The 13,942-nt window shown below is 36.6% G+C and overlaps 2 protein-coding genes across 2 annotated transcripts in view; one reads left to right on the forward strand and one right to left on the reverse strand.

The window, feature by feature from the left end:
* Positions 1 to 5,617, forward strand: part of LOC134792798 (sterol O-acyltransferase 1) — a 33,644-nt gene extending 28,027 nt beyond the window's left edge. Inside the window, exons 8-10 of the mRNA XM_063764149.1 lie at positions 1,729 to 1,866; positions 3,352 to 3,529; positions 4,927 to 5,617. Coding sequence (XP_063620219.1) covers positions 1,729 to 1,866; positions 3,352 to 3,529; positions 4,927 to 5,072 — 462 coding nt within the window. The 3' untranslated portion in view covers positions 5,073 to 5,617. The remainder of the gene's footprint in view (positions 1 to 1,728; positions 1,867 to 3,351; positions 3,530 to 4,926) is intronic.
* Positions 5,618 to 11,649: 6,032 nt separating this feature from the next.
* On the reverse strand, positions 11,650 to 13,527 carry LOC134792799 (syntenin-1-like). The gene is made up of 5 exons (XM_063764150.1): positions 13,366 to 13,527; positions 13,010 to 13,249; positions 12,598 to 12,929; positions 11,995 to 12,258; positions 11,650 to 11,761 (listed from the first exon to the last, which is right to left on the reverse strand). Exons 2-5 carry the CDS (start codon positions 13,238 to 13,240, stop codon positions 11,713 to 11,715), a joined length of 876 nt encoding a protein of 291 aa, XP_063620220.1. The 5' UTR covers positions 13,241 to 13,249; positions 13,366 to 13,527; the 3' UTR covers positions 11,650 to 11,712.
* Between the last annotated feature and the right edge of the window lie 415 nt (positions 13,528 to 13,942).

Consider the following 13,942-nt stretch of genomic DNA (forward strand, 5'->3'; position numbering starts at 1 on the left):
TACTATGGGACCCTGAAACCGCTAACATTAACTGTCACATAAAAAACTTCAAGATCAAATAAGCCAGATTGTCTGAATTAACAAAATTTCTATTTGCGTTGCGACCAACCCCTAAGGTCACCTAAATATTCACCTTGTGGAGTTTGGCTTAACATTGAAAGTATACCTACATATAGTAGTATACCCTATAATGGACGTGGAACCAGTAATGGGACAAAAAACCACAATTCCTCTAAAATAAGTATCTAAAAGTAGTTTATAAACACTGGATATATTTTTATCATAAATAAGAGTCCTAGAGCTGTTTATGTTTGAATTTTTATTAAATTCGGTTATTTTTTAAGAAATGTGCGTCAACCCAAAAGTTGTCGTGCCACTGAAAAAAAATATCACTATGAATTCTTAACAACTTCGCTAAGAGAGGTGAGTTAATTTATTAAATTATAATTAATTAATACTTGATGAAAACTAGAATGTGTTTTGTTAATTGCATTTACCATGAGATAAGGTATACAACACACTAGGTTGTGACTCCACAGATGTAAAAAAATAGTGGTATTTGGCCCAATCCCATTATACCATATATATATACCATACCATATATTAAAACTGCATACCTCCTATGATGGGACAATTGACATAATGATGCTTGTCATGCCATAATTTCATGTTTAAACAATACAGAAGTAAAATGTAGTTACGAAATAATATGTCAACGAATTTATTCTCGGACTTCGGATAAATTAATATCGTTTTTCCAAACTTTTATTTAACTTGCCCTGTTAGTTAGTGTGGGTCAAATCTTGGTAGCTGAATTTGAGCCACTTTTCGATTTTCGATTCAGATGAAATTTTGTGTAATTACGTAAGTATGCAAACCGGATGATAATGCAATATTATGATAACATGGACCTGATCTGATGATGGAGAGAGGAGGTGGCCATGGGAACTTTATCGCAATAAACCCTAACTAATTGTGTTTGGGTATATTAGAATTGTCTCGATGGATCTAATACAATAATAATTGGCTGTGGAAAGAAAAAACATTCAGCGATAAAATCTTATACCAAAAATTGATTTTTTTGCCATAACTTATACCCCATTTCAATATTTTATACTGATAGAGTAATGTCCATCATAGGGGGCCCATTACTGGATCCACGTCCATTACCGGGGGCCCATTACTGGAGCTTTGGTGTCCATGACTGGAGAAAAAAAACATAGTTTTAATTTGTAAAGTATGTGGAAACTCATTGCAGTATTTTTGATACAACACGCCTAAAACATGACAGACGGATAGGACTTTCATCTTTTAACACGCTAAGCGGTAGACAATTTACATGTATAAGGGAAATATCATAAATACTCCAAACTTCCTCTTAAATGTCCCATGACTGGTGCTGTTACTATATATTATATTTTGTATATATATCGGCGGCCGATCGTAAGATCAGACAGATCGTAATGTTACTCAGGGAACCTAACAAAGATGTTCACGTTTCACGATAGGTATGTTTAGAAATTTCACGATATGCCTGATCTAAAGGGTCCACTGATTACCAGTCCGCCGGACGATATCGGCTTGTCAGTTAAAAGCAAAATCTAACAGCTCCGAACAACTGACAGGCTGATATTATCGTCCGGCGAACTGGTAATCTGTGGGCCCCTTTACAATCGGCCGCCGATACATATAAATATAACATCACTTACCTACATACATTGATACCAGGAGTGGTGGACAACATCTCAATTCTCCAAGTTCTACCGCGCTTGGAACCGCGTAGTACACTCTTGGCTGCGCGATCACATATACAAGCCACTGATTCCGTTCACTGGTCGCGCTGGGGCTGTCTTCGCCGTGTTCTTCGTAAGTACTATGGTACCATTTCCTTTGTGTATGTTATAAAGCTACCCATAGAATGGATTTTTTACCACAGATAGGTAGCAAATAAACGGCCTAATGGACGCTTGCAAGTCCAGGCGTGTCAAATGCGTGTTACCGACTATTGAAATCATGAGGCCATATATATTTTGACATCAAAATAATATAATTTTACTATTATTCGCCCTTGCGTCTGGCTTGCGCCAATACATGTACAAAAAGTCTATATAGCAAATTTCAAAATGTACGTTCGAATTGGCCTCCTTTTCTAGTTAACCCTCACTCGGCATGGTGCACATTCCACATTCCACGGCCGTTTCCGTGGGAGAAAATATATCGTTTGAACACGTACCTGCAATAAACGGTTATGTGGGATCCAAAGTGTGACAAGATGCAGTGCAATGGCAGAAAGCAAATCAAGGGCACCACAGCTTCGAAATGCAGTCGCCATCAGATATATCGGAGCGGCCAAGGTGTTCAAAAATATCTGAACACGCACTCTAACGCCTTGACAATAGAGGCATGTTCAGATATTTGTGAGCACCTTGGCCTCTCTAGTATATCTGAGGCGACTGTACAACCCATCATAGCAATAAACTAACACAAGGCAAAGTCTCTCCCTAATGGCTCAATATCGCTCGTGATATTTTTCTCATTTGTCTCGGCCCACTGATAGGATATTACAGTGTAGGAACAACCCTGCCACACACACGAATAAATAAGTGATATTTTCATTCCTTTGGGTCCATTCCAATTTGTATATTAAGTATTTCATTTTGTTACAATCACTACACGGCCTTATTTAAAAGCAAAATTTAAAAGTGCTGTATTTCACCATGTTTTGTGGTCACTGAATTTTAAAATTTCTAGGTACTTTTAACAACAGAATTACCGGACTATGTACGGAGCCGTACAGCGCCATAATTCGAAGCACGAATTTGTCATAGACTACAAATCTGACAAAATCAACGAATCTTTGCTTAAAAAGTACCTAATTAATGTCATTCTCACTTATAGTTCCGCAGACCGCATATACCTAAATCCCTTTTTAGTTTGAAGAAAATAATGGAAACAAAAACCAGAAATAGGTACCTCTTAGTTTCCGAGATAAATGAAATCGATACGACGAAAAGAATAGAGACCTGCCTACTTACCTGGGTTCAATAATGATGGATTGTATCTGATGCCGAATGTAATGTTTCCATTCGTTTCCTGAAATATAAATGCGAGGCGCATTAGAGTCGGTCCGCCGGATAACAGCTCATTATTGTTCGTGAGTGATAGAGAATCGATATTGTACGGAAGATAGAACCCTTACTCACATACTTCACCCGTCGAATTAGATCGAAAATATATTATGTTTTCTTTTTGTGAATGATGATTGATTGAGAAATCTCTACGGGATAGTAGCTGTCGCTGCTATTTTTATTGTCTTAAATACATAGTATACATACATATTTTCTGATGCAGGTATCGGCTTGTGCGCATGAAGTGATCCTAGCGCTGTCGTTCGGATTCTTTTATCCGGTGCTGATGATGCAGTTCGGGTTTTTGGGCGTCCTGCTGGTCCCCGTCACGGCCGCCAGCGGCCGCCGGTATCCTAGCGCCATGAACCTGTTTATGTGGCTGGCCTTTTTCGTCGGGAATGGTAGGTGAAATACTTATGTATAATTAAATAATTAAAGTTGGTCAAGCAAATCTTGTCAGTAGAAAAAGGCGCGAATTTCAAATTTTCTATGGGACGGTAACCATACGCGCCTACATTTTTTAAATTTGCCGCCTTTTTCTACTGACAACATTTGCTTGACCAACTATACATATATGTGATATATTATGACACTACCTGCATACATTTCTCGTTGCAAAATTCGATATAGTTAGTAGTTAGTAAAGTAGTTTATCGAAATTTAAATGAATAAGTCGTTTCAGGTTGCGTTCTTAAAAACAAATCCCAAAAGCCTCGGCGTTTAGAAATGTTATAAGTACGATAATTTAATTTAATTTTCGCAATTGATTAACAAAGGTTTTATATAAACAACCCTTGACTAAATAGAGACTAAAATTGCCGCAGGTTTGTAAAGAATTGAAATTAATGTAAGTAATAACAGGCTCGGAGCGTTTATTACGGCTATATTTCAGTAAAACAAAAGGTTGAGATTACCGGGAATGTCTCTATTAAAATTATCTTTGGCCTGCTCACTTTGTTTCCGAATCGTTAGATGACCATTTCCCAATGACATTACTCGAATAGATAAAACTGGAAAAAAGGATTCAACTGTTCCTTTTATCATAGAATGTAATATTTGCTAGTACCTACCTCAAGTGTTCACTGTACACTAACACCTCATAACTACTTCTCTAAAACAATTTGGGGCAGGAGAAGCGAGTATTGCGAAATAATAAAGGATAGATAAATAAAACAAATAACTCGCGCCCATATAACGTCAACAAACAATAACTTTGTTGGACTATAATGTTTTGCTACTGTTATCATAACATTTGTACCTATCACAATTGTTTATGGCCGCCAATCAACAGATGTTAGCAAAGCAAACATTTCTGCAACGGCGGCTAGGGACTAGAATAAAACTATAGTTAGATCAGTAAGAGATATACATACAAAATCATTGGTTAAATAATGACACAAACACATAGGTTTATTTCCGACCGATCGGTTCTACGTAATCTTTGTTTATTAAATGTGAACCACTCGTCGATAACGCGCATGTATCTACCGCATTTTAACATACATAAGTACCTAACAGAATAGGTGAGAATATAAAGTAAATCAGTTTCGATTGTTACTTTTGCCGCCAAATATGTATGTAAGTAGGTAATAACTACTTTATAGGACAAACTATAAAAATATAAGAACCTACAGCTGATTAAGTTGTCGAGTATTATTGGTCCTAAAATGTGACCACAGCTGGTGCAACTCAGCTGAAACGTCGGAATTAAAGATTATTTTATAAAGTTAAATGAATGATTTACGAAATAAAATGTATTAATTGTTCTCTTTTGATAACTAGCTGGATGTGTCAACAGGTATTCTCTGGAGCCTGTACCCGATGGAATACTTCGCTCGCAAGAACTGCCCGCCTTCGGAAAATGACAGCTTCTTTATTCCCAAGTCGTGGTCGTGCCCTGAAATTGTTCTCAAACCCAATTGGACATTTCAAAATCCTTTCTAGCCCTTTACAATGCGTCTAAGCTAATTGTGCACTAAGTCTATCGACTTTGACAGAAAAAAGGGTGGGAATGCCTGTGTGAAGAGTGGCTACATATAGTGATAGCCGTCATATTTTCGTAAGATATTAACGATTATGGAGGCATGTGCTGTTTGTCACTGAAAAGTTTGTGCAGAGTTAGCTTGGCTGGTCTAACTTTACGGAACTTAGAAAGTAGTTAAACTTTGAAGAGTAACGGACTAGTTAATTACCTACATTCTAGTAGGTATATAAATACATAGTTGATTATTTTGTAAGATTTTATAGATGTCAATAACATACCTATCAATCACAGATTAAGATGAGATTTAGGTACTCGTACAAGTATAATGTTCGAATAGACTTCAAGTAGAGATATTTGTTATTTTGTCATTTAAGTAGTCAGTTTTGCTGTTGTAATTAATGTAAGATAAAATAAATAAACTATACAATATATCATAATAACGTCGTAATTACATGTTATGTTTTATATATCTAATACCCTAATAAGTGACCAAAACTAAAATAGAATTTACTTTTTTTAAACGTGTGACTTGAATAAGTACCTACATTGATTGCATGTGAAGCTTCTTGATCGACCTAGTCTTGCATCGATTAAATCGAGTGTAGTCTATCAAAGTTATTTATACATTTTATACGGTAAGGTACTTGAGAAGCGTTGAATCGTGAGTCAAATACTTTGCTCGTTCAGATGTTTATGTATAAGTACTATACCTACCTACAGATAACTGCTAACTGTAGGTAATATTGCGTGTGTCGCGGTTAAATCCCGTGTTAGTACGTCATCCGTCCAGGTTATACCGAGTTTTTCCTAACTAGGGGTGTCAGCCCAAACACCGTTTTCTTGAAGGTTTAAAAAATAAACACGCAGTAAAACCCCGATAATTTAGAATGTAATTTCTTCGCGCTGTTCAGGAGATGTCAAATTTTGGTGCAGCGTTTCATTGGCTATGGCCACCCTGGTCACTATGTAGGGAAGACAATAAATATAAATAAATAAATATTATATATAGGACATTCTTACATAGATTGACTAAGTCCCACGGTAAGCTCAAGAAGGCTTGTGTTGTGGGTACTCAGACAACGATACATAGAACACAACCATGACTCAGGAACAAATATCTGTGTCATCGCACAAATAAATGCCCTTACCAGGATTCGAACCCAGGACCATCGGCTTCACAGGCAGGGTCACTACCCACTAGGCCAGACTGGTCGACAATTAATCTTAAAACTTCGGTTCATGAATTACTACCTACTATTCACTCTATTCAATAGCATTTAAGAAGCTCTAACATTCCTGTAACGATATCGAAGAGATGTAATGTTTAAACGTGACGTTCGGATGTCAATTCAAGCAGCACTACTGTTGCGGCGCGGCGTCGTGGTTGCCGCGGCTGTATCTATCAATTTCCTTGCCCAACAGTAATGTACCTGCAGCTGATATCCGAACGTCACCTTTATCCACAAGTTCCACAATGATAAACAACATAATTATAATTACCAATAAACGCCATTCTTTTGTTTAAATTTAGTAGTGGGAAGCGGTGGCGGCCGAGTGGATCTGACGTCCGACTTTCAACTTTTCCGTCGCGGTTTCAAATCCTGGCTCGTACCAATGAGTTTTTCGGAACTTATGTAAGTACGGAATATCATTTCATATTTACCACTAGTTTTTCGGTGAAGGAAAACATCGTGAGGAAACCTGCATAAATCCGCGAAGAAATTCAAATGTGTATGTGAAGTCCCCAACCCGCATTGGGCCAGCGTGGGGACTATAGCCCAAACCCTCTCATGCTTGAGAGGAGGCCTGTGCCCAGCAGTGGGACTTATATAGGCTAAATTATTTATTTTATTATATACATAGTTTAAATAAAGAGTAGGTAAATTATGAAAGGGCTAAATTGGAGTGACGTGTAAAATGTGTCCCCGCGGTGTTTGTTTTTGGATTGTGTCCCTTTTTAATTGTGTTAAACTCGCAAATTGGGATAGGGTGTGACGCAGATGTTTGTCGCTACCGGTGTTCACAGTTGGTCTCTAAGGAACGTTTTGTAATATAGGATAAAATCGCGACTAAATTGTAAACGATTAAACGAACAATTAAAAGCAACGTTAAAATCATAGGGATCATGGATGACATCGGTCGGAGCCACTCTGGATTTCAAAACTCATATTCTTTATATTACTAAGTTTTGAAGTTAGTAAATAGTAGGTAGGTAAGTGATTATTGTTTTAATTGCACTGCAGCACCGCACTGCTTTAAATATAGGTAGGCATAGGTTGCGCCCTTCCTAATATTCGGAATACGTCGATTCAGTTAGGTATGTAATATTAAAAAACGAATATCAGTTATGAAACGTTTTTTTGTTTACTATGATAAAGTGTGAAGCAGTTTTTCAATTTAACTGACTTTTTATCATTGCAGTAAGGTTTAGAATTGATTGTTACACTGCTGAGCCCTCGGTCAGCTAAGCCGTGAACCAAAATTTATATTGCAAGACCTTTTTTCACGTTTCAGTTAGAAAGTGCTAGTGCATTTTTAAAATTTTCATTTGCTTCGCGAGTTTCGCGACTCTAGGTCGTGAGGCCATTTGCGGTCGTCAGCATCCAATTAGGTACTCTTCTCATAACACGTTTTTAGGTAAGTACTAGGTTCTGATGATTTATGGGTTCGTAATTGTGATGATTAACTTTCAAAGCACAGGGTCACTCGTTAAAGAATAAGCTATCTATTGCAATGCCTACAAAATGGTACCGCCAAGTATTCGGTGTAGGTATTGTCAGGGTAAGTATAGGCCACGCACACAACATTATTCCATGTAAGTACCTACCTAATGACAGGGGGATTTTGAAATTTTTCATACCGACAGCAAGTTCAACGGCCAACTGCAAAATGATTACTTTGCTCAAGATCAAAATCATTTTCCTAGCGTTGTCCCGGCTTCTTGCCGCTTGGCAACTAATCATAGGAATCGGCGTAGACACTAGTTTTTACGAAAGCAACACCTACAAACCCAGAGTTACGACATTTTAATTCGCCGAAAACAGACTAGTAAATATCATAATGATATATCGAAGTTATCTTACTTAAGTTCCGAAAAACTCATTGGTACGAGCCGGGATTGAAGGTCGCACACGCTCTAACCGCTACCACTCAAGTTTTCGTGGACTTAATTACATTCACTCATTCGTTCATTCAAATTTTATTTAAAACTCGTATTATGTGTGTGTAATCATGCGCGTCAACTCGCCTGCCTGCCAAAACTAAACCTACTTATCATAATACATAGAGTAACTTATGTCATAATAGACGTTTGGTTCAACGCAACGTTATTAAAAGTAAGCAAATAGGTAGTAAACCTAAAGGGGCCCACTGATTAACAGTCCGCCGGACGGTATCGGCCTGTCAGTTAGAACAAAATTTTGACAGTTCCGAACAACTGACAGGCCGATACCGGCCGGCTGACTGTTAATCAGTGGGCCCCTTTAGTAAGTAGATCTACCTATAGTTATAAAAAAAAGTAATTACGATTTTTTTTAATATACTATATTTTGTATAAAAGAATATAAGTATACATATATATTATTACAATGGATAAACTAACAACTTACGTAATTATGTTTACTTACTTCCTAATGTAATTAATAATATAGATAATAATGATCTCATTGAAAACTTAATACTTAAAAGATCTGTAAGAGAACACGGACGATTTTGTTTCTCGGTAATAAACATAGGTATAAAGGCCTGAAAATAAAGTGTCTCTTACTTTATTTATTTCTAGCCGCTTGGAAGTATGTAGATATTTTTTAAACATGTCATTTCAACAGTCAACAAAATTTGTTGCACAATAATAATATGGCACAAATGTATTAAAACGACAAGTCTGAAAATTGATTTCTAAGCGGCGAGCTACAGATACAATACAGGCAGTAGCAGAAATTGCTAAGCGAGCGAGGTGTTCAAAATTACCTTGACACGCTCTTATTCTCTTAACAATAAAGTCGCGTTAAGATGATTTTGAACACCTCGCCCGCTTTGCAACTTCTGCTGCTGACTGTACATTTGTATCTAACTATTCGTAATTGTGATACGTCAAAGATTCATTGATTGTGTAAAGTCCAAAAGAAATTCGTGCTTCTAAGTTGACGGCTGATGTAGATGACGCTGCACAATCCCGTACATTATGCTGTAATTCTGGTTGTCAAAAGTTGACGTTGACTAAAGAAATTGTCAGTGACAATAGCATTTGCTCAGTACAATCCCCATCAGATATATCAGAGCGCTCAGGCCGAGGTACTCAAATATATCTGAACACGCGATTTAAAGCCATGTCAATAGGGGCGTGTTCAGATGTTTGTGAGCGCCCTGGCCGCTCTGATAAATCTAATGGCGACGGTACAGCGTCTGTTCAACTAAGAGCTACGTTTTTTTCTTAAACGTTACTTCTCTATTACAATCAATAACTCTTTGGTTTTGTTATGTGACTATTAAAATTACGAAAACCAACATTCAGTCGTATTACCATCTATCTTATTTTGAAATATAATATTACATCTACAATTAACGTAAAGAATATTTTATTCTACATATACATCAAGACCACTTCTTCTACGTATTGAAAATCAAAATTTATTATAAGTATTAATAAATCAATCATTTTCATTAACACACACAATCAAACATGATTAGGTACTCAATTATCAAAATGTTTACTTAATTATAATCGATATTGACAATAATAATGGCACTTTCAAAATATTATTACTGTACTTATATCGATCGGGATATGAACTGTGATTACCTTTTGTATTGATCTCTCGATATTTCGACGCAGTTACATAATTGAAACGAATATCGAGAGCTCAAAAACAATACAAAAGGTAATCACGGTTCATATCCCGATCAATATAAGTCTAGTGAAACTATGCGTGAATCATTCAAAACTGTTATTATTACTGTAACTCTAATAAAATAAACAAGTATTAAATGTAACATCAACTCTAATTTTGCTAATATAACACATACAAAGTAGGTAAAGGTTAGAAAATATTGTATAACTACAAATATGGAAAGTAAATAGTTGAATAAACCGCTTGATTAAAAACCAAGCTGTCATATTTGGCAGAAAACCGCAATTATACTAGCACACTACGGGTTCAGTTGAAAATGATAATGATAAATTAAAGTAAAATAATCCCAGTCTTTAAATTAGAAGTGTATACTCGTGCATTACTGACATGGGTATTGAGTAGTAGGTACCAGGTCCCTATTCAGCGTGCAAACATAAATTTCATATGCCTAACATTTACCTAACAATCATGAGTGTTACCAGACAGAAAGGTAAATTAAATAAGGTATTAAATAGCAGTTCAATATTTTTGACATGGTTGCTTTTAATGCTAAATCACATGAACCTGATCAAACAACAAAAACTGTGTCGCAAAATGGCTATACGGTTAAAAAAATAATCTCAGCTTTACCAGGAGTCCTTCGAGATTTAGTTTGCCCTAACGATATTTACTTATTTATGAACTTAAGTCTTTATAAATGTTAAGACACCGGCATTGTTCTTATGTCTGTCCAAACATAAAAAAATATTTATTAAACTCTTTGGCTTTCAACCTTCACATCCTTTATTGAATAATTTTACGGTTTAGACTCACTTGTATTGTGTTGTGTGTGTGTGTATTAAGTGACTTAATACAAGTGAGTCTAAACCGTAAAATTATTCAATGTTAGTATGTCTCACAACAGTTTAAATTCGATTCTTCACCTCCTTCCTTTAAATATCACTTGAAAATAGGGTTGCCAACTTTTTTTTGGTGGAATATAGTATTTTCCATAATAAGGCATCAAAAATATAGTACATTTCAAAAAAATATAGTACTTTTAGATAAAATACTAAACATGAGTGTAATATACGTTTAATCGGAAATATAGTATTTTAGCGTACTATATATTTTTCCAAAGTATATAGTACAGAGAGCCAAAATATAGTACAATACTATATAATATAGTACGGTTGGCAACCCTACTTGAAAACCAAGTAGCCTTTCACTAAACAACATAGTTTCTGTTATTACGTTCATGCCTAGTGACTCATACCGTATCTTTCACAACGGATCGCAAACTGGTCAGTTATGGTGACTCACAAGTTCTTTACCTACTGAATAAGCAGAACTAGGGCAGTCTAATTAGCACCGTGTACCCGGACAGCGGTAATTTCGTTAGATACGGACTTTAAACAATGGCAGATTGTTAGGCCTTCCTGCCACTAGCAACTTGCCTTGAAACAATCTCAATTCACAGCCCCTAAAGACTAAAATAGCATAAATAGTTGCGTGTAGATGCAAATAGAAGTCATCTTAATCGATAACTGGCAAAGTGTTACTTTTTAATTTAAAAAAAACACAATTAAATATATGCAATAGGTTTAAAAATAAACTAAGCTTAACCAATAAAAGAGATTAGTTCTGACTTTATAAAAAGAACTGTGCCAATTACGATAAATGTGTTACCCCTTAATAAATTCGTGACTAAAGAAATGCATGTATAGTTGAGCCTTAAATATAAGATAATTTGTGTAAAAAATAACTTTACTTAGACAGCTGGTGTACGGTCAAGCTCCTTGAACAGTGACGAAGACATCCTGGAAAAGAAACACATAATATATTAATTTAAACAGTAACTATTCTGTTAAATACATAACTACACAATAATTTCATAAGCTTGTTTCTGATGTGATGACTTAACTATCAACAATGAGTATCAACTTGTATTGAGTTGAATCATTTCAAATCACATTTTAATTTAAAATACGAATGTATAATTCTCTTTGTTAAATAGATATATTTCAATGTTGCAATTGCATCAAGTACTTACTTGCTTATCATGTGCTTGTAAATATAGTGTGGAATAATTGTAATGTTTACAACAGACGGGCTGTTATCAATGACTTTTGATATCTCTTTATCTTTCATTTCAACAACATTGATTGTGTTCACTTCCATTAACTGATGGTCGGTCAGCATTCCGTTACGGGCTGCAGATGAATCCTTTACTAGACCGACAACCTTTCCGTCTTTGAAGTGGAAGCCCACATGTCCAATGGAGTCTTTGTGCAGGGTAATAGTCCTCTCAAAAGGCCTATAAATGAAATGTTATAAAAATATGTTTAATATATACAGTCAAAATCGTTTGTAACAAAGATAGATGATGGTCATTATAACTGGAAGTCACTAAATCCAAGATGTAATACTCATATTGTGTCAAGACAGGCTCCAAATTTCATTGTACCTGGTTTGTTGTTATACGCAAGTTATTATAATGAAATAAACTGTTTTGACTAGTTCTATTGTCTTTCAGAATGGAAAAACATTGCCATTGTAAAACAGACAGTAACATGTTCTAAAATCACAATAATATTATGCATTAATATAAATATAAATCAGATTGGAAGGGATTGCGAAAATCATTTAAATGTACCTGTCCCGCACTGCCATAGTGATTCCATTAACTGGCGCCTTTCGCAACAACTCATGGCACTTCTCCATGGTCAAGCCAGCAAGTGCTACATCATTAATTTCCAGCACTTGGTCTCCGAACCTGAGCCCGGCCAGAGCTGCAGGGCTTCCAGCAGCAACATAGCACACAAACACGCCACTGTTGACAGAATGCAGGCGGACCCCACACTTGCCATCTGCATCTTTGCAGAGAACCACATGCCTTATGGCATTGGTTACAGTAGCTTTCTGTAGGGACACTGACTGAGATGATAGGGGAGCTATCAGGTTGCTTACTGCACCTCCAGATTGAACCTGAAATATAGGGTTACACAATACTAAGCATACATCAATACACTATAAATCTTGAATGTATATGGATAGTGATAACTTACGGTTTGCACTCTATATTCTGGCATATTCGCGGCTATGACACTTTCAGAGAACTCAAGGCCCATGTATTCTCCCAAGGAGGGGTAGAAGTGGCCAGTTGGGGCAGGGGCGGATGGGGCAGCTGCCACTGGCAGGTGGTTGTGAGTGTAGGGTGGTGGATCCTGATGCTGGGCCATCTGGGCCCGCGCCATCGTGTCCACCTTCATGTCCTCCAGAGAAGGGTACAGCGACATCCTTACGGCCTAAAAATGAAACAATTACTACGTTACAAAGGAAACAAACAGTAAAGTATTAAGGTCAACTTACACCAGTACCTATATTATCTAATTGAAGTACTATCAAACGGAAAATCACTCACCTTATTACAACAACAAAACAAAGTATGACGGACTTTAACGAAGATATCTCCCAGTTAAACCAAAGCAAAACTAGTATATGCGCAGAAAACTTAATTTATACACGAACAAGTTTAACATAAACCCACTGGGAAAGGCCCACCCTGAGTCACAATATAGTCACAATAATGCAGACTATTGCAGAGTGCAGACAGACATGCGATATGTATGCACGTCAGAAAAAAAACATAAATATCACGAACCACGAACCGACACCCAAGTGCTAACCACAAACTTCAAAGAAGTTGTTAGCTGGCAACCCTAGTAAATAACAAGGTACTTTCCAAAACAGATATGTCTGTCAAAAAAACAAACAAAATTAATATGGTTTCTTAGAAAGGTTACACACCAAGCCAACGAACGCCAACAAATTCTTATTCTTTCACTGATATGTGTTAAATTTGTTAAATATTAAAAGGTATCGATTTGCTGCGGATCGCCGGCACATGCCAACAAACAATCGTTGGCGTTTGTTAATCCGTCCGACACAGCCAACGAAGGCCAGCGTTGGCGTTCGTTGGCCTGGCGTGTGCGCACTTG

This window comes from Cydia splendana, chromosome 8, assembly GCF_910591565.1.
Source record: "Cydia splendana chromosome 8, ilCydSple1.2, whole genome shotgun sequence".
NCBI lineage: Eukaryota > Metazoa > Arthropoda > Insecta > Lepidoptera > Tortricidae > Cydia > Cydia splendana.